This window comes from Electrophorus electricus, chromosome 1 (assembly GCF_041902795.1).
Source record: "Electrophorus electricus isolate QZ-2024a chromosome 1, ASM4190279v1, whole genome shotgun sequence".
NCBI lineage: Eukaryota > Metazoa > Chordata > Actinopteri > Gymnotiformes > Gymnotidae > Electrophorus > Electrophorus electricus.
The window spans coordinates 9,943,721-9,963,792 of NC_137497.1; the positions used below are offsets into that span (position 1 = coordinate 9,943,721).

At 41.0% G+C, this 20,072-nt stretch overlaps 1 protein-coding gene across 1 annotated transcript in view; it reads right to left on the bottom strand.

Annotated features, from left to right (window-relative positions):
- The window catches only part of LOC145657037 (NACHT, LRR and PYD domains-containing protein 3-like), a 90,858-nt gene that overhangs the window by 14,694 nt on the left and 56,092 nt on the right, over positions 1-20,072 (bottom strand). Inside the window, exons 12-16 of the mRNA XM_081711345.1 lie at positions 19,245-19,415; positions 16,015-16,185; positions 12,775-12,945; positions 8,783-8,953; positions 2,134-2,307 (exon numbers count right to left, since the gene is read on the bottom strand). Of these exons, the coding sequence (XP_081567471.1) occupies positions 2,134-2,307; positions 8,783-8,953; positions 12,775-12,945; positions 16,015-16,185; positions 19,245-19,415 (858 nt within the window). The remainder of the gene's footprint in view (positions 1-2,133; positions 2,308-8,782; positions 8,954-12,774; positions 12,946-16,014; positions 16,186-19,244; positions 19,416-20,072) is intronic.

The following is a 20,072-nucleotide window of genomic DNA, read 5'->3' on the forward strand; positions in this document are numbered from 1 at the left end:
GTGTTGATCATGCCTGTGGTTCCTTTTAGTTGTGCTGCCACAGCTACATCTGCCAAAGTCCATCTTTGCACATCATAGTTTCCTACTTTACACACCCTCTACCTGGACATGTCTAATAATCTAGTCTCTCTGTCTGCTGAGGTTCACCTACCCCTGATGTCATGACGTTACTGTCTCAGCTGCCATGGCTAATCCCACCACCCCATGATGCCCCCTGTTGTAGCCCCCCACACCTCCACCCCACACAGCTACTTCCCCGCTGCCCTTCATGGATGATCTCATACAGGAAGAGTTTCGGTCATGTGCACACCCTCGGGACCAGACAAGGACTTCTAGAAAACCACACTAGACATTAATTGCTTATTGTTCCATATTTCTTTATTTATTTTTCTCCATCTCACTACTTATTCTGCTCCTTATTGTCTATATTCTTACTACTGTAATGTCCGTTATTGTCCAGAGGACCCCACCAGTTTACAGCCCACCAGAACCAGTGCACCGAGGACACTGTCAGCACTGACATCCACACGTCTCTCACACATCTGGAGGACATGGACAGTTATGTTCCAGTGCTGTTCACTGATTACAGCTCAGCAGTCAACACAGTCACCCCAACCAAACTGACTGAAACACTCACCACTGGACTCACACCCTCCTTCTGTAAATGGGGCTGAACTTTCTAACAGACAGAATCAGTCATTCAGAACTGGCAATGTACATCCAGCACAAGGACTGAGAACACTGGGACCCCCCAGGACTGTGTGGCTGCCCAGTATAACACCAGCATCATCAAACTGGTTTGACTGATCACTGGATGAGACAGCATACAGGAGGGAGGCGACAGACATGGTGACATGGTGTCATGACAACAATCTCTCCCTGAATGCAGACAAGACCAAGAAGATGATTGTTGACCCAAGGAGGAAGGAGAAGCAGCAGCACACACCACTACAGACAGGAGAGATGGAGGTAAACTCCTTCACCTTCCTGGAGTTCACATCAGTGAGGACCTCACCTGGACCTACAACACACACCACATCAGTGAGGACCTCACCTGGACCTACAACACACACACACCACATCAGTGAGGACCTCACCTGGACCTACAACACACACACCCCACATCAGTGAGGACCTCACCTGGACCTACAACACACACACCCCACATCAGTGAGGACCTCACCTGGACCTACAACACACACACCCCACATCAGTGAGGACCTCACCTGGACCTACAACACACACCCCACATCAGTGAGGACCTCACCTGGACCTACAACACACACCACATCATAAAGAAATCCCAACAGTATCTGCTGTGTCCTCTGTTTATGTACGATACCCAGCATGACCTGCAGGTTAACACTCTCCTGACATCAGAACTCTGAAAATGTTCAGCTCTTGTTCACAGTTTTATTGACAACAGGAGGAAACATGAAACTGAATCACATGAAAGACAAATCAACAACAAGCCAGCCACAACAAGTACCGATATACACAAAACACAATGCAGCAAACTTCACAGAGAATAACATTATCCACCAAATAATGATCTGTGATTACAAATAACAATACAATAAACTACACACAACCACAATGTTTTCAAAAGGTATGAGATGTACGCAGACAACTGCATTAGCACGGCTATAATAACTACAGTAACTATAATAACTACAATAACTAGAACTCTTGGAGTTGTATTCTCTCACTCTACGATCGCTACACACATGAACCGACTCGCTGCTACTGACACCCTGTGGTTCATAAATGAATTACAACTAACCTCAAAAAATGGAACAGAGTTTATAAACTCCTGACAGAACAGCATCTGTACTTCCTGAGGAGGCTGAGGAAATGTAGCATGTCAACTAAAACTCAGCAGTTCCTACAGGAGAATGATGGAGAGTGAACTCACCAGCCACCACAGTATGATATGGGAACTGCACTACTCAGGAATGGAAGACTCAGTTTTCAGTATTTTCTCATTCTCACTCTTTCATAAACACACACAGACACCAACACAGAAACACACACGCACACACACACACACACACACACACACACACACACACACATACACGTAAGCACACACAAACAAACCCACATACACATGCACACACTAACGTTCCATACCTGAGAGTGTCCAGTCTGCAGTGGGGATCCTCCAGTCTAGCAGAGAGCAGCTTCACTCCTGACTCTCCTGGGTGGTTGTACGTCAGGTCCAGTTCTTTCAGGTGGGAGGGGTTTGACCTCAGAGCTGAAGCCAGAGAAGAACAGCCTTCCTCTGTGACCAAACAACCAGACAGTCTGCAGAAAGGAGGGAAACAGGTAGAGAGACAGAGAGTGAGATGCACTTCCAGAGCAGCCTGCATGGGGCAGCTAGAGAGGCTGCTAACTGTAGTGGAGGTTCCTCCACTCTCATCTCTCTCCGGCGTCCTCCATGGCAGATGGTTTTGTTCACTCTTCTCCAGATCGCTGCTGTCTGTGTTTATTTTTGCTCTTATTTTTATTCAGCCCTTCAGAACTCTAGTGCACTATTAACCTACATCAGAAGAACCCCAAAGCTGGACTTACACTGTGTGATTTCAGTGGTCTTATTAGACTGTTACATGTCAGACTGTATGAGATGATGCCAGTAAAATCTTGGCAGAATTCTACATCTGGCTGTGATAACAGGAGTAAAAACACTGTCACATTTCTGGAGGAAATGTGGAGGACCTGTGAATCAGAGATAAAGTCTAAGAATCCTAAGCGATGCATACTTTTTTTGGAAGTTGCAAAGCTGATGCCAGACTTTCACAAGTGTCCTCAAGATTACAGATAGCTAGACTGCAAGTAGATACAACTGACAATACAATATAGTCTACAGTAGATACACTAAATATTACAATGTAAGTCACTCTGGATAAAAGCATCTGCCAAATGCTGTAAAAGTAAATATAAATGTACTCTTATGTGGTCATGGAACTGTCTTGGCTTTATAGGACATTTCTGAGAAATAGATATCCAAAATCAACCTGAATGAAACATGAATTCACCCAAAGGTATTATTATTTTAATAGGAGTTTATGAAAAATAGTAGAGTGAAATCTGTCCAAACTTACTCTGCTGATACTCTGCAAATTCAGTCTATACAAAATGAGTGCATTATTTCGCCTAAAGGTGGTTTGACTTTAATATGGATTTATGAAGACATTGTACAGTGAGTGTCCAAACTTACTCTGCTAATAGTCAAGGGCTTCTACTCACATGTGGTAGTGGAACTGTTTTTGCATTTTGTTACAATTCAGAAAAATATGTAAAACTTCAATATAGATTTATTAATGATCTGGTGATGGCCAAGGGCCACCATTCAACTGGCAGTGGAATATTTCAGCCCTGGAGTTCCCCTGCCCTGCACATTTGCCACATTTCACTAGTGATAACCCGTTTCAGCTGGCAGTCAAGATCTATAATAACCTTCTGAGAAACATTATGTAGAAAAAGCATTTTCCACAATGCTTATTAAGATGTGTAAATATATTACCAATTGTGTTTAATCTAATTACGCAATTAAACTAGTTCAATCAAGTAAACTGTATTTTGTACAAATACGCAAGTCTGTTTCTTTGCTTAGGAAGAGTTAGGTTGCTGTGAGCAGCAAAATACCGTATAATCACGCATATAGGCGCATTAAATTTAAACCGCGGATGACTTGACCGTGAATCGCTAAAGCGCGGATAGCGTGATCGCGGTTGTAACCTAGTGACCACCTGTAACCTAGTGACCACCTGTAACCTAGCTACAAGGTTTAAATGTGTTTAAACTGATGTAGGGGACATGACTGATTAATACACAGCTGTACTTCATGAACACCAGATGTTATAAATCACATCCCCGTCAAATCTCCCGTCACACCCTCACCCTCCTCCCTCCTGCTCTCAACTACGTGAAGATCCAACCGCATTTCTCCTAAAGACTGTAACTTGATTGTTGCAAAAACAAGAAGTCCAATCTTGCTTATTGACGGTTTGGTCAAATTGTTGAGACTGTTAGCTGGTTAGATATCTGTGCTGAACAGTAAACAACTAAACAAATCAACATAGCTAGACTTTCTTTGCTAACATTACCTAGTTAGCTGTTAGCCATGAATGACGATCAGAGATTCAGTGAAAAACTCACACAGGCTTTGTCTGTCTGTCTTAGTCCATCTACTTTTACTTTTTGTCTGTCCCTTTCTGGTATTTTCCTTTTCTCTTGGAAATCACCATAGCAGCAAATATCCTCCAATTCCAGTTTGAGATTTTCTGTCATTTTCATGATCCACTACAGTTCTCTTCACCTCAGTAAGTTAAAACAGCTCATCTGATGCTATTGGCCACTGTAATGACGTCATTCAATATTCTGCCGCCCCGGCCGTCCTACCACATATGTGATTGGATCAAATTACTGTCACTCAAAATGAGAACCTTCTCACTCATATTCCTGTTACTGCTGGATACAAGTGCTTCTTGGATATTCATGTTATTACTACCTTTATTTTTTTTTTCAAATGGTACAATTTAAAAAATTTGTGGAGTGTTTTTATTGTACCTTTTGACATTTTTTAATACGTCAACATAGACTTCCTAAAAACACAAGGGCAACAATCACAAGGTTATTACTGTATTTCTAGACCAAACTGTTTTCTGCTGTTTCGTGTGCTCCCAGTTTTAGTTGAGAAAAATATTAGGAACATTATCTTCACTACATATAATGGTGTTATACTGTTTCTGACCATTCTGGTGCCCTACACACACCCAAACACACCCTGCTGCTACCACACTACAGTTACAGTGAAACTACAAACACTCCATAACTGCAGCCTGATAACATTTAATAGACAAACTGAACACAGGCATGCTAATAGAACACAGATTTGTACCTTCAGTTTCCAGAGTTGGCTCTGTCCTAGTACAATTCCCCCAGGTCATTGTGCCAGTGTTGGGTAGTGTAGTCTATTGTGTGGCTGTGTGTATCAACATAAAATATCGTGGGTGTAGAAGATTACTGTACATTCACTGAGTGGATTTGAGCTTGTTACATCTACTACTGTATTTTCTTTTCCCTCTTCTGGTTTATGTTTAATGAAGACAGGTTTGGGGTGGAGCAAGTGTTGGGTTTGGTTTTTATTCTGGCTTATACTCCCCATAGAGTCAGACGGCATGTTTGTAGATCTCTATTACTTTTTTGTAATAGTGGTTTGTGCTCAGAATAAAGTGTCTGTTGTGGTCTCTCCCCCTACACTGGCACATAACAGAGATGTATAAAGGTTGGTATCTCTCTCTAATCATCTGCAGCTGAAATAACCAGCAACTGAAGATGGCTGCCTCCAACACTCCAAACACTGTAAGATAAAACTGATGATTTTCTTCATAATTTGTGAACCCTAAAGACGGCCATGTTACTATATTGTGTGGGATGTAGCTTGGACACATTAAAACTAGCATAACCATTGTATTAGAGTGTTGCTATGAACAATGCATTAAATAAGAGTTTTACACATTTCTTTTTTTTTTTTTTAACAGAGCAGTGACTCTCCCACTATTTGTATTTTATATAATTTCCCTGCAAAACACCTTCACTATTGTTTCTGAACTTCTGAGCCCTCCAGACATCTTGTGGTTTTAAGTATTTTCTGTGGTCAGTGTTTGTTCTCCTGTATGGAGGAAGCAGAAAGACAAGGAGCACAGCAAGGGGTCCAGTGAGGAGCACATTCTATCAGTGGTGGTCACACACACATAATAGTTCTGCCTCTCTAACACACACAAATAGATGTCTGTCTCTCTCTCTCTCTATTTCACACACACAAACTCACAGATAATAGTTCCGTCTCACACTTACAAATAATAGATCTGTCTCTCTCTCTCTGTCTCTCTCTCTATTTCTCTCTCATACACACACACACACACACAGATAATAGTGTTTTTTTCTCTCTCTCTCTCTCTCTCTCTCTCTCTCTCACACACACACACACACACAAATAATAGTTCTCTTGCTCTCACGCACACACACAGATAAAAGTTCTCTCTCTCTCTCTCTCACATACACACAAATAATAGATCTGTCTGTCTCTCTCTGACTGTCTCTCACTCTCTATTTCAGACACACACACAGACACACACACACACACACACACACAGATAATAGTTCTCTTTCTCTCTCAAACACGTAGATAATAGTTCTGTCTCTCTCTCTCCCCATCTCTCTCACACACACACACACACACACACACACACACACACACACACACACACATACAAACAAATAATAGTTCTGTCTCTCCCTCACACACACACACACACACACACACACACACGTTCAATCGAGGTGAAGCATTATAAACAGTAAATGAAACATATTTGTGTCAATCTGTGTAATAAATAAGATTTCAAACAGTAGTCATATTGGCTCTGAACTAAACAGTGTGAGGTCTGGTTTACTGTGTATAAACAGTAGTTATATTGGTCCTGAACTAAACAGTGTGATGTCTGGTTTACTGTGTATAAACAGTAATTATATTGGCTGTGAACTAAACAGTGTGAGGTCTGGTTTACTGTGTATATACAGTAGTCATATTGGCACTGAACTAAACAGTGTGAGGTCTGGTTTACTGTGTATAAACAGTAATTATATTGGCCCTGAACTAAACAGTGTGAGGTCTGGTCTACTGTGTATAAACAGTAGTCATATTGGCCCTGAACTAAACAGTGTGAGGTCTGGTTTACTGTGTATATACAGTAATTATATTGGCCGTGAACTAAACAGTGTGAGGTCTGGTTTACTGTGTATAAACAGTAGTCATATTGGTCCTGAACTAAACAGTGTGAGGTCTGGTTTACTGTGTATAAACAGTAATTATATTGGCCGTGAACTAAACAGTGTGAGGTCTGGTTTACTGTGTATATACAGTAGTCATATTGGCACTGAACTAAACAGTGTAAGGTCTGGTTTACTGTGTATAAACAGTAATTATATTGGCCCTGAACTAAACAGTGTGAGGTCTGGTTTACTGTGTATAAACAGTAGTCATATTGCCCTGAACTAAACAGTGTGAGGTCTGGTTTACTGTGTATATACAGTAGTTATATTGGCCGTGAACTAAACAGTGTGAGGTCTGGTTTACTGTGTATAAACAGTAGTTATACTGGCCCTGAACTAAACAGTGTGAGGTCTGGTTTACTGTGTATATACAGTAGTCATATTGGCACTGAACTAAACAGTGTGAGGTCTGGTTTACTGTGTATATACAGTAGTCATATTGGCACTGAACTAAACAGTGTGAGGTCTGGTTTACTGTGTATAAACAGTAGTTATATTGGCCCTGAACTAAACAGTGTGAGGTCTAGTTTACTGTGTATGAACAGTTGTTATACTGATCTTGAACTAAATAGTGTGAGCTCTGGCTTGTTTGCTGGCAAATAATTTCAGCACCAAATGTCCAGTTGAGGCCTGCAGAACATATTTACTGGGGGGACAGATGGGACCAGTGAACATCTTGTGGTGACACACTAAAATGGCCTTACAGCACAGAGGAATTTCAGGGTACACAAGTTAAGTGTATAATAAACTACATACATACTGTTTAATTCCTTATCAGATTATGACAATCACATGAAGTCAGTAAGGGAGTCATTCATTAACCCATAAGATTACATTTTGAATGAATCATCACCAATAAATCAAGGGTGTGGGTTACATAAACATAAATATTATTATCTGAGAAAGGTTCATTTCTGTCCAGCACTTAATATTTTATATCACTTACAAGTATCTTCCATTCTTTGATTCATACCCTTGATAAAGGTTGTATTTCAAGATTCCAAAAATTGTCTGTGGTTATAATTCTATGTTTAGTTATAATTCTACAAGTGGTTATAATTCTATGTTTAGTTCTAATACTACAAGTAGTTATAAGTCTCCCTGTGGTTATAATTTTACAAGTGGTGATAATTCTTGATGTATCTACATTCTGTAGTATCAAATAATGAATTATGGATGCAGAAATGTCAGAAATGTCTGAAGTTCAAAACACCACACATGCTAGGTACCACACACACACACACACACACACACACTTAGACAATATCCCACCCAAAAACACAAGGGAATCATGTGTGCTTGTAGAAGAGTCCTGTAATGTGTCTAGAACCTCAATAGTTCAGCTTTAAATGTTTTAATTAAGATTTTAAGGGCTTGTATTTGCAGAGAGATTAGAATGACTGATGTTTACAGTGTTTCCATACATAAACTACATAAAATCACTCAGTGAAAATCTTACATTAGAACACTTCATTTTACAACACTATTGTTGGGAGTTTCTGAATATATTCATCCTGTAAGACATTTTGCTAAATTTCTGCGCTCAGGTGACCAAAAATGCAGCTTGTGGACAAAATGCCAAAGCACCTAGTTGAAGCAGCATTGTAATAAATACACCTGTACATGTGGACAAGGACTCATCTGTGTCTCCTCTTTACAATGTTATATTTCCCTTCTAGACTTGAATATCTGCTTATGCATCACAAATGTAACTCTTTGTCTCCACAGTGTGGTCATTTAATGAAATGCAGTGAGGTTTCAACAGAAAACTATATTTAGAAATATTTAGAGAAGAGAACTTTATAATATAATATAAAAATGTATATTTCCTTGCATTGCCTTGTCTGGCAATGTTTGTTTAATACTGTACTATAAGGGAGTTGACACTGACCTTTTTAAAATGCCTCTTTATTTACATTCAAAAATAGTCACAGAAACTCACCTGAGAATCTCCAGTTTACAGTGTGAACTCTTCAGTCCAGCACAGAGCTGCTCCACTCCTGAATTCTGCAGGTCATTATTATTCATCTCCAGCTTTCTCAGTGAGTTTTCTGTTTGTAGAACTGATGTGAGAGATTTGCAAGACTCTTCCGTGAGACCACAGCCAGATAGTCTGTAAAAGATTAAATACAGTAAATAATGTAGTTCAGTCAGAGGATGATGAATTAAAAGATCTGAACTGCTAATAAAAATGTAAAGAAGAGTTTGAAAGGTCTGGAACACACCGATACATTTTCAGCCTTTTAATTTTACAAACACAGCAACATTTAACACTACTGTGTCTTCATCAAAGACAAAATGGACAAAAACATGACAAATAACATTCATTAGCAACCTAAAACAGATGAACAAATAATGGATGGTTGGTTCATAAGTCAGTGAATGGCAGTTACCATAATCAGAGTCCAAATATCAAAATATCCCACCCCTAACACCATAACAGGAAACAGAACAACATAGATCTCATTCAATGTTTCACAAATACAAACACATTAATATACAAACTGAAAATATTGTTGGCAGACACGCAGAGTAGTGATTATGGAGAAATAAACACTGCAGTATTGATTATGGAGGAATAAACACTGCAGTAGCGATTATGTTGGAATGAACACAGCAGTAGTGATTTTAGAGGAATAATCACAGTAGTATTTATTATGGAGAAATAAACACTGCAGGAGTGATTATGTAGAAATAAACACTGCAGTTTTGACTATGGAATAATGAACACTGCAGTTTTGATTATGGAGGAATGAACATTGCAGTAGTGAATATTAGTGTATGAACACTGCAGTACTAATGGTGGTAGGATGAACACTGCAATAGTGATTATGGAGGAATGAACACTGCAGTATTGATTGGACAGAATGCAGACAGCATAATCTTTTACTAGTGTTTACATTCCTTTGCTCACAGTATGAGTCACTGATCATGAAACATTCTCCTCTGCCTTTGCTTTTCCAAGTGATGTCCTGAGTTCTGTCTGAGTGGTGCACCGAGAATCCTAGAGGCTTAATAGCTGAGTCAGGGACCCCATCAGTCAGGTGTGTGTGAGGCAGACCCCATCAGTCAGTCAGTTGTGTGTGAGGCAGACCCCATCCGTCAGTCAGGTGTGTGTGAGGCAGACCCCATCTGTCAGTCAGGTGTGTGTGAGGCAGACCCCATCTGTCAGTCAGGTGTGTGTGAGGCAGACCCCATCAGTCAGTCAGTTCTGACTCTCTCACACACACAAATAATATATCTGTCTGTCTCTCTCTTGTGGTGACACAATAAAATATCCTTACAGCACAGAGGAATTTCAGGGTACACAAGTTAATACAGTGGTAAAACCACTATTATAGTGTATAATAAACTACATACTGTTTAATTCCTTATCAGATTATGACATTCACATGAAGTTAGTCAGGGAGTCATTAATTAACCCATGAGATTACAATTTGAATAAATCTTCACCAATAAATCAAGGGTGTGGGTTACATAAACATAAATATTATTACCTGAGAAAGGTTTAATTTCTGTCCAGCACTTAATATTTTATATCACTTACAAGTATCTTCAGTTCTTTGATTCATCCCCTCGAAAAAGGTTGTATTTCAAGATTCCAAAAATTCTACTTGTGGTTATAATTCTATGTGTGGTTATATTTCTACATGTAGTTATATTGCTACATTTGGTTATAATTCTACATGTGATTATAATTCTCAGTGTGTGGTTATAATTCTCAGTGTGTGGTTATAATTCTCAGTGTATCTGAATTATGTAGTATCAAATGATGAATTATGGGTGCAGAAATGTCTGAAACAATATCGCTACTTCACACAACTAATTTATTCACTAAAATCAACTATTTACATTAACACAAAAAAACAACTAAACAAGTCAGCAGAGCTGTGGGGCTACAGTGAGAGTGGACACAGCCAACACTAAAGCAGACCTGTGGAGCTACAGTGAGAGTGGACACAGCTGACACTACAGCAGACCTGTGGGGCTACAGTGAGAGTGGACACAGCTGACACTACAGCAGAGCTGTGGCGCTACAGTGAGAGTGGACCCAGCTGACACTACAGCAGAGCTGTGGGGCTACAGTGAGAGTGGACCCAGCTGACACTACAGCAGAGCTGTGGGGCTACAGTGAGAGTGGACACAGCTGACACTACAGCAGAGCTGTGGGGCTACAGTGAGAGTGGACACAGCTGACACTACAGCAGACCTGTGGGGCTACAGTGAGAGTGGATACAGCTGACACTACAGCAGACCTGTGGGGCTACAGTGAGAGTGGACACAGCTGACACTACAGCAGAGCTGTGGGGCTACAGTGAGAGTGGACACAGCTGACACTACAGCAGAGCTGTGGGGCTACAGTGAGAGAGGACACAGCTGGCTCCTCTGTCTCTGTCTGTTGTGTTCACTCTCTTCCATGTCCTCCTCCTGGACACTTTCACCATCAAGTTCTTCTGTCTTTTCTCTCTCCTGCTGTCTTCTTACTAAAGAAGGTTGCCATGGCAATAGCATTACTCTTTCTCTTCATCCTGGTTGTTTTCTGTCTCTCTATAGTAACTGTAAATGAACAAGCAGGAGTATTTTATATTCTAGCCAGTTCCTTAGATTTAAGGAAGCTAACATTAGCCTCATTAGCTTTGTTACAGAACATCAGGGACCCAGTGTGACACACACACACACACACACACACACACACACACACACACACACACACACACACTTCACTCCTTCTCTCCTCCTAATCTCCTGATTACTGATTACTGTGTCTTGTGTGTCTTTCTTTCTCTCTTGTAATTAAGTCCACAGGTTCACTCGTCCAGTGCTGAACATTGTTCCTCACTACTGTGTTCAGATGTCCTGAATTTACTGTCAGCTGTCTGCTCAGTTTCTCTCTCTGCTGACTCCACGTCTTCTACCATCACTGTTCTATTTTAGTTTGATGTCTCTGGCTTGATGAAAAAATTAGCAGCCAACATTCACTCCTAAGTCAAGCTAGTATGACGTTAGTGTGAGGTATCTAGGTGTAGTAACCAACAATATACTGTAACTTGGCAAGCTTAAGGTTACTAATATTAGCCAGCTACATGTTTCATAAAAACACCTGTGGAGAGAGATCACAGGTTTATTTTAAGGAATAACCAATAAACCTTTCAGTTCTATTGAATGAATATTAACTTGTTGCATTCTTTCCTCCAGCGCGGCTGTCAGTTCAGCTCATCTCAACATGTGTTGAACACACGGTGTAAATCATAATGAGAACAGGGTCTCCCACCCAAAAACACAAGGGAATCGTGTGCTTGTAAAAGTGTCCTGTAATGTACCCAGAACCTCAATGGTTCAGCTTTAAATGTTTTAATTAAGACTTTAAGGGCTTTTATTTGCAGAGAGATTAGAATGACTGATGTTTACAGTGTTTCCATACATAAACTAGATAAAATCACTCAGTGAAAATCTTACATTAGAACACTTCATTTTACAACACTGTTGTTGGAGTTTATGAATATATTCATCCTGTAAGACATTTTGCTAAATTTCTGTGCTCAGGTGACCAAAGATGAGGCTTGTGGACAAAATACCAAAGTGCCTAGTTGAAGCAGCATTGTAATAAATACACCTGTACATGTGGACAAGGACTCATCTGTGTCTCCTCGTTACAATGTTATATTTCTCTTATAGACTTGAAAATCTGCTCATGCATCACAGATGTAACTCTTTGTCTCCACAGTGTGGTCATTTAATGAAATGCAGCAAGGTTTCAACAGAAAACTATATTTAGAAATATTTAAAGAAGAGAACTTTATAATATAAAAGTGTAAATTTCCTTGCATTGCCTTGCCTGGCAATGTTTGTTTAATACTGTACTATAATGGAGTTGACACTGAGCTTTTTAAAATGGCTCTTTATTTACATTCAAAAATAGTCACAGAAACTCACCTGAGAATCTCCAGTTTACAGTGTGAACTGTTCAGTCCAGCACAGAGCTGCTCCACTCCTGAATTCTGCAGGTCATTATTATTCATCTCCAGCTCTCTCAGTGAGTTTTCTGTTTGAAGAACTGATGTGAGAGATTTGCAAGACTCTTCATTGAGACCACAGCCAGATAGTCTGTAAAAGAGTAAATACAGTAAATAATGTAGTTCAGTCAGAGGATGATGAATTAAAAGATCTGAACTGCTAATAAAAATGTAAAGAAGAGCTTGAAAGGTCTGGAACACACTGATACATTTTCAGATTTTTAATTTTACAAACACAGCAACATTTCAGCATTACTGTGTCTTCATCAAAGACAAAATGGACAAAGACATGACAAATAACATTCATTAGCAACCTAAGACAGGTGACCAAATAATGGATGGTTGGTTCATAAGTCAGTGAATGGCAGTTACCATAATCAGAGTCCAAATATCAAAATATCCCACCCCTAACACTATAACAGCAAACAGAACAACACACATCTCATTCAATGTTTCACAAATACAAACACACTAATATACAAACAGAAAATATTGTTGGAAGACAGGCAGAGTAGTGATTATGGAGGAATAAACACTGCATTAGTGATTATGGATGAATAAACACCGCAGTAGTGATTATGGAGGAATGAACACTGCAGTTTTGATTGGACAGAATGCAGAGAGCAGAATCTTTTACTAGTGTTTACATTCCTGTGCTCACACTATGAGTCACTGATCATGAAACATTCTCCTCTGCCTTTGCTTTTCCCAGTGAGGTCCTGAGTTCTGTCTGTGTGGTGCACCGAGAATCCCGGAGGCACAATAGTTGAGTCAGGGACCCCATCCGTCAGTCAGGTATGTGTGAGGCAGACCCCATCAGTCAGTCAGGTATGTGTGAGGCAGACCCCATCAGTCAGTCAGGTGTGTGTGTGACTCAGACACAATCGGCCAGTTAAGTGTTTGTTAGGCAACAATCTCATGTCGGCTGTTGACATGAAATGTGTCCCTGGAGTTTGTCCTTCATGGACTGTATGTGTGCAGTAAAATACTGGGGAGAAGAGGACCGTTCACATGTTTCAGTTGGATCAGAACTTCGACTCACTTCTCACTTCTCTCCACTACAGCAGAGCTGTGGGGCTACAGTGAGAGTGGACACAGCCGACACTACAGCAGAGCTGTGGGGCTACAGTGAGAGTGGACACAGCTGACACTACAGCAGAGCTGTGGGGCTACAGTGAGAGTGGACACAGCTGACACTACAGCAGACCTGTGATGCTACATTGATAGTGGACACAACCGACACTACAGCAGAGCTGTGGGGCTACAGTGAGAGTGGACACAGCTGACACTACAGCAGAGCTGTGGGGCTACAGTGAGAGTGGACACAGCTGACACTACAGCAGAGCTGTGGGGCTACAGTGAGAGTGGACACAGCTGACACTACAGCAGACCTGTGGGGCTACAGTGAGAGTGGACACAGCTGACACTACAGCAGAGCTGTGGGGCTACAGTGAGAGTGGACACAGCTGACACTACAGCAGACCTGTGGGGCTACAGTGAGAGTGGACACAGCTGACACTACAGCAGAGCTGTGGGGCTACAGTGAGAGTGGACACAGCCGACACTACAGCAGACCTGTGGGGCTACAGTGAGAGTGGACACAGCTAACACTACAGCAGAGCTGTGGGGCTACAGTGAGAGTGGACACAGCTGACACTACAGCAGACCTGTGGAGCTACAGTGAGAGTGGACACAGCTGACACTACAGCAGAGCTGTGGGGCTACAGTGAGAGTGGACACAGCTGATACTACAGCAGACCTGTGGGGCTACAGTGAGAGTGGACACAGCTGGCTCCTCTGTCTCTGTCTGCTGTGTCCACTCTCTTCCATGTCCTCCTCCTGGACACTTTCACCTTCAAGTTCTTCTGTCTTTTCTCTCTCATGCTGTCTTCTTACTAAAGAAGGTTGCCATGGCAATTGCATTACTCTTTCTCTTCATCCTGGTTGTTTTCTGTCTCTCTATAGTAACTGTAAATGAACAAGCAGGAGTATTTTATATTCTAGCCAGTTCCTTAGATTTAAGGAAGCTAACATTAGCCTCATTAGCTTTGTTACAGTACATCAGGCACCCAGTGTGACACACACACACACACACACACACACACACACACACACACACACACACACACACACACACACACACACACACACTTCACTCCTTCTCTCCTCCTATTCTCCTGATTGCTGATTACTGTGTCTTGTGTGTCTTTCTTTCTCTCTTGTAATTAAGTCCACAGGTTCACTCGTCCAGTGCTGAACATTGTTCCTCACTACTGTGTTCAGATGTCCTGAGTTTACTGTCAGCTGTCTGCTCAGTTTCTCTCTCTGCTGACTCCACATCTTCTACCATCACTGTTCTATTTTAGTTTGATGTCTCTGGCTTGATGAAAAAATTAGCAGCCAACATTGAGTCCTAAGTCAAGCTAATTTGATGTTAGCGTAAGGTATCTAGGTGTAGTAACCAACAATATACTGTAACGTGGCAAGCTTAAGGTTACTAATATTAGCCAGCTACATGTTTCATAAAAACACCTGTGGAGAGAGATAACAGGTTTATTTTAAGGAATAACCAATAAACGTTTCAGTTCTATTGAATGAATATTAACTTGTTGCGTTCTTTCATCCAGCACGGCTGTCAGTTCAGCTCACCTCAACATGTGTTGAACACACCGTGTAGATCATAATGAGAACAGGGTCTCCCACCCAAAAACACAAGGGAATCATGTGTGATTGTAAAATACATTTTGCTAAATTTCTGCTCTCAGGTGACCAAAAATGCAGCTTGTGGACAAAATGCCAAAGCGCCTAGTTGAAGCAGCACTGTAATAAATACACGTGTACATGTGGACAAGGACTCATTTGTGTCTTCTCTTTACAATGTTATGTTTCTCTTCTAGACTTGAAAATCTGCTCATGCATCACAAATGTACCTCTTTGTCTCCACAGTGTGGTCATTTAATGAAATGCAGCAAGGTTTCAACAGAAAACTATATTTAGAAATATTTAAAGAAGAGAACTTTATAATATAATATAAAAGTGTACATTTCCTTGCATTGCCTTGCCTGACAATGTTTGTTTAATACTGTACTATAAGGGAGTTTACACTGACCTTTTTAAAATGGCTCTTTATTTACATTCAAAAATAGTCATAGAAACTCACCTGAGAATTTCCAGTTTACAGTGTGAACTCTTCAGTCCAGCACAGAGCTGCTCCACTCCTGAATTCTGCAGGTCATTATTATTCATCTCCAGCTCTCTCAGTGAGTTTTCTGTTTTTAGAACTGATGTGAGAGATTTGCAAGACTCTTCCGTGAGACCACAGCCAGATAGTCTGTAAAAGATTAAATACAGTAAATAATGTAGTTCAGTCAGAGGATGATGAATTAAAAGATCTGAACTGCTAATAAAAATGTAAAGAAGAGCTTGAAAGGTCTGGAACACACTGATACATTTTCAGATTTTTAATTTTACAAACACAGCAACATTTCAGCATTACTGTGTCTTCATCAAAGACAAAATGGACAAAGACATGACAAATAACATTCATTAGCAACCTAAGACAGGTGACCAAATAATGGATGGTTGGTTCATAAGTCAGTGAATGGCAGTTACCATAATCAGAGTCCAAATATCAAAATATCCCACCCCTAACACTATAACAGCAAACAGAACAACACACATCTCATTCAATGTTTCACAAATACAAACACACTAATATACAAACAGAAAATATTGTTGGAAGACAGGCAGAGTAGTGATTATGGAGGAATAAACACTGCATTAGTGATTATGGATGAATAAACACCGCAGTAGTGATTATGGAGGAATGAACACTGCAGTTTTGATTGGACAGAATGCAGAGAGCAGAATCTTTTACTAGTGTTTACATTCCTGTGCTCACACTATGAGTCACTGATCATGAAACATTCTCCTCTGCCTTTGCTTTTCCCAGTGAGGTCCTGAGTTCTGTCTGTGTGGTGCACCGAGAATCCCGGAGGCACAATAGTTGAGTCAGGGACCCCATCCGTCAGTCAGGTATGTGTGAGGCAGACCCCATCAGTCAGTCAGGTATGTGTGAGGCAGACCCCATCAGTCAGTCAGGTGTGTGTGTGACTCAGACACAATCGGCCAGTTAAGTGTTTGTTAGGCAACAATCTCATGTCGGCTGTTGACATGAAATGTGTCCCTGGAGTTTGTCCTTCATGGACTGTATGTGTGCAGTAAAATACTGGGGAGAAGAGGACCGTTCACATGTTTCAGTTGGATCAGAACTTCGACTCACTTCTCACTTCTCTCCACTACAGCAGAGCTGTGGGGCTACAGTGAGAGTGGACACAGCCGACACTACAGCAGAGCTGTGGGGCTACAGTGAGAGTGGACACAGCTGACACTACAGCAGACCTGTGATGCTACATTGATAGTGGACACAACCGACACTACAGCAGAGCTGTGGGGCTACAGTGAGAGTGGACACAGCTGACACTACAGCAGAGCTGTGGGGCTACAGTGAGAGTGGACACAGCTGACACTACAGCAGAGCTGTGGGGCTACAGTGAGAGTGGACACAGCTGACACTACAGCAGACCTGTGGGGCTACAGTGAGAGTGGACACAGCTGACACTACAGCAGAGCTGTGGGGCTACAGTGAGAGTGGACACAGCTGACACTACAGCAGACCTGTGGGGCTACAGTGAGAGTGGACACAGCTGACACTACAGCAGAGCTGTGGGGCTACAGTGAGAGTGGACACAGCTGACACTACAGCAGAGCTGTGGGGCTACAGTGAGAGTGGACACAGCCGACACTACAGCAGACCTGTGGGGCTACAGTGAGAGTGGACACAGCTAACACTACAGCAGAGCTGTGGGGCTACAGTGAGAGTGGACACAGCTGACACTACAGCAGACCTGTGGAGCTACAGTGAGAGTGGACACAGCTGACACTACAGCAGAGCTGTGGGGCTACAGTGAGAGTGGACACAGCTGACACTACAGCAGACCTGTGGGGCTACAGTGAGAGTGGACACAGCTGGCTCCTCTGTCTCTGTCTGCTGTGTCCACTCTCTTCCATGTCCTCCTCCTGGACACTTTCACCTTCAAGTTCTTCTGTCTTTTCTCTCTCATGCTGTCTTCTTACTAAAGAAGGTTGCCATGGCAATTGCATTACTCTTTCTCTTCATCCTGGTTGTTTTCTGTCTCTCTATAGTAACTGTAAATGAACAAGCAGGAGTATTTTATATTCTAGCCAGTTCCTTAGATTTAAGGAAGCTAACATTAGCCTCATTAGCTTTGTTACAGTACATCAGGCACCCAGTGTGACACACACACACACACACACACACACACACACACACACACACACACACACACACACACACACACTTCACTCCTTCTCTCCTCCTATTCTCCTGATTACTGATTACTGTGTCTTGTGTGTCTTTCTTTCTCTCTTGTAATTAAGTCCACAGGTTCACTCGTCCAGTGCTGAACATTGTTCCTCACTACTGTGTTCAGATGTCCTGAGTTTACTGTCAGCTGTCTGCTCAGTTTCTCTCTCTGCTGACTCCACATCTTCTACCATCACTGTTCTATTTTAGTTTGATGTCTCTGGCTTGATGAAAAAATTAGCAGCCAACATTGAGTCCTAAGTCAAGCTAATTTGATGTTAGCGTAAGGTATCTAGGTGTAGTAACCAACAATATACTGTAACGTGGCAAGCTTAAGGTTACTAATATTAGCCAGCTACATGTTTCATAAAAACACCTGTGGAGAGAGATAACAGGTTTATTTTAAGGAATAACCAATAAACGTTTCAGTTCTATTGAATGAATATTAACTTGTTGCGTTCTTTCATCCAGCACGGCTGTCAGTTCAGCTCACCTCAACATGTGTTGAACACACCGTGTAGATCATAATGAGAACAGGGTCTCCCACCCAAAAACACAAGGGAATCATGTGTGATTGTAAAATACATTTTGCTAAATTTCTGCTCTCAGGTGACCAAAAATGCAGCTTGTGGACAAAATGCCAAAGCGCCTAGTTGAAGCAGCACTGTAATAAATACACGTGTACATGTGGACAAGGACTCATTTGTGTCTTCTCTTTACAATGTTATGTTTCTCTTCTAGACTTGAAAATCTGCTCATGCATCACAAATGTACCTCTTTGTCTCCACAGTGTGGTCATTTAATGAAATGCAGCAAGGTTTCAACAGAAAACTATATTTAGAAATATTTAAAGAAGAGAACTTTATAATATAATATAAAAGTGTACATTTCCTTGCATTGCCTTGCCTGACAATGTTTGTTTAATACTGTACTATAAGGGAGTTTACACTGACCTTTTTAAAATGGCTCTTTATTTACATTCAAAAATAGTCATAGAAACTCACCTGAGAATTTCCAGTTTACAGTGTGAACTCTTCAGTCCAGCACAGAGCTGCTCCACTCCTGAATTCTGCAGGTCATTATTATTCATCTCCAGCTCTCTCAGTGAGTTTTCTGTTTTTAGAGCTGATGTGAGAGATTTGCAAGACCCTTTATTGAGACCACAGCCAGATAGTCTGTAAAAGAGTAGATACAGTAAATAATGTAGTTCAGTCAGAGGATGATGAATTAAAAGATCTGAACTGTTAATAAAAATTTAAAGAAGAGCTTGAAAGGTCTGGAACACACTGATACATTTTCAGATTTTTAATTTTACAAACACAGCAACATTTCAACATTACTGTGTCTTCATCAAAGACAAAATGGACAAAGACATGACAAATAACATTCATTAGCAACCTAAGACAGGTGACCAAATAATGGATGGTTGGTTCATAAGTCAGTTAATGGCAGTTACCCTAATCAGAGTCCAAATATCAAAATTTCCCATCCCTAACACCATAACAGGAAACAGAACAACACAGATCTCATTCAATGTTTCACAAATACAAATACACTAACATACAAACAGAAAATATTGTTGGAAGACACGCAGAGTAGTGATTATGGAAGAATAAACACTGCAGTAGTGATTATGGAGGTATAAACACTGCAGTATTGATTATAGAGGGATAAACACTGCAGTAGTGATTATGGAGAAATAAACACTGCAGTAGTGATTGGACAGAATGCAGAGAGCAGAATCTTTTAATAGTGGTTACATTCCTGTGCTCACACTATGAGTCACTGATCATGAAACATTCTCCTCTGCCGTTGCTTTTCCCAGTGAGGTC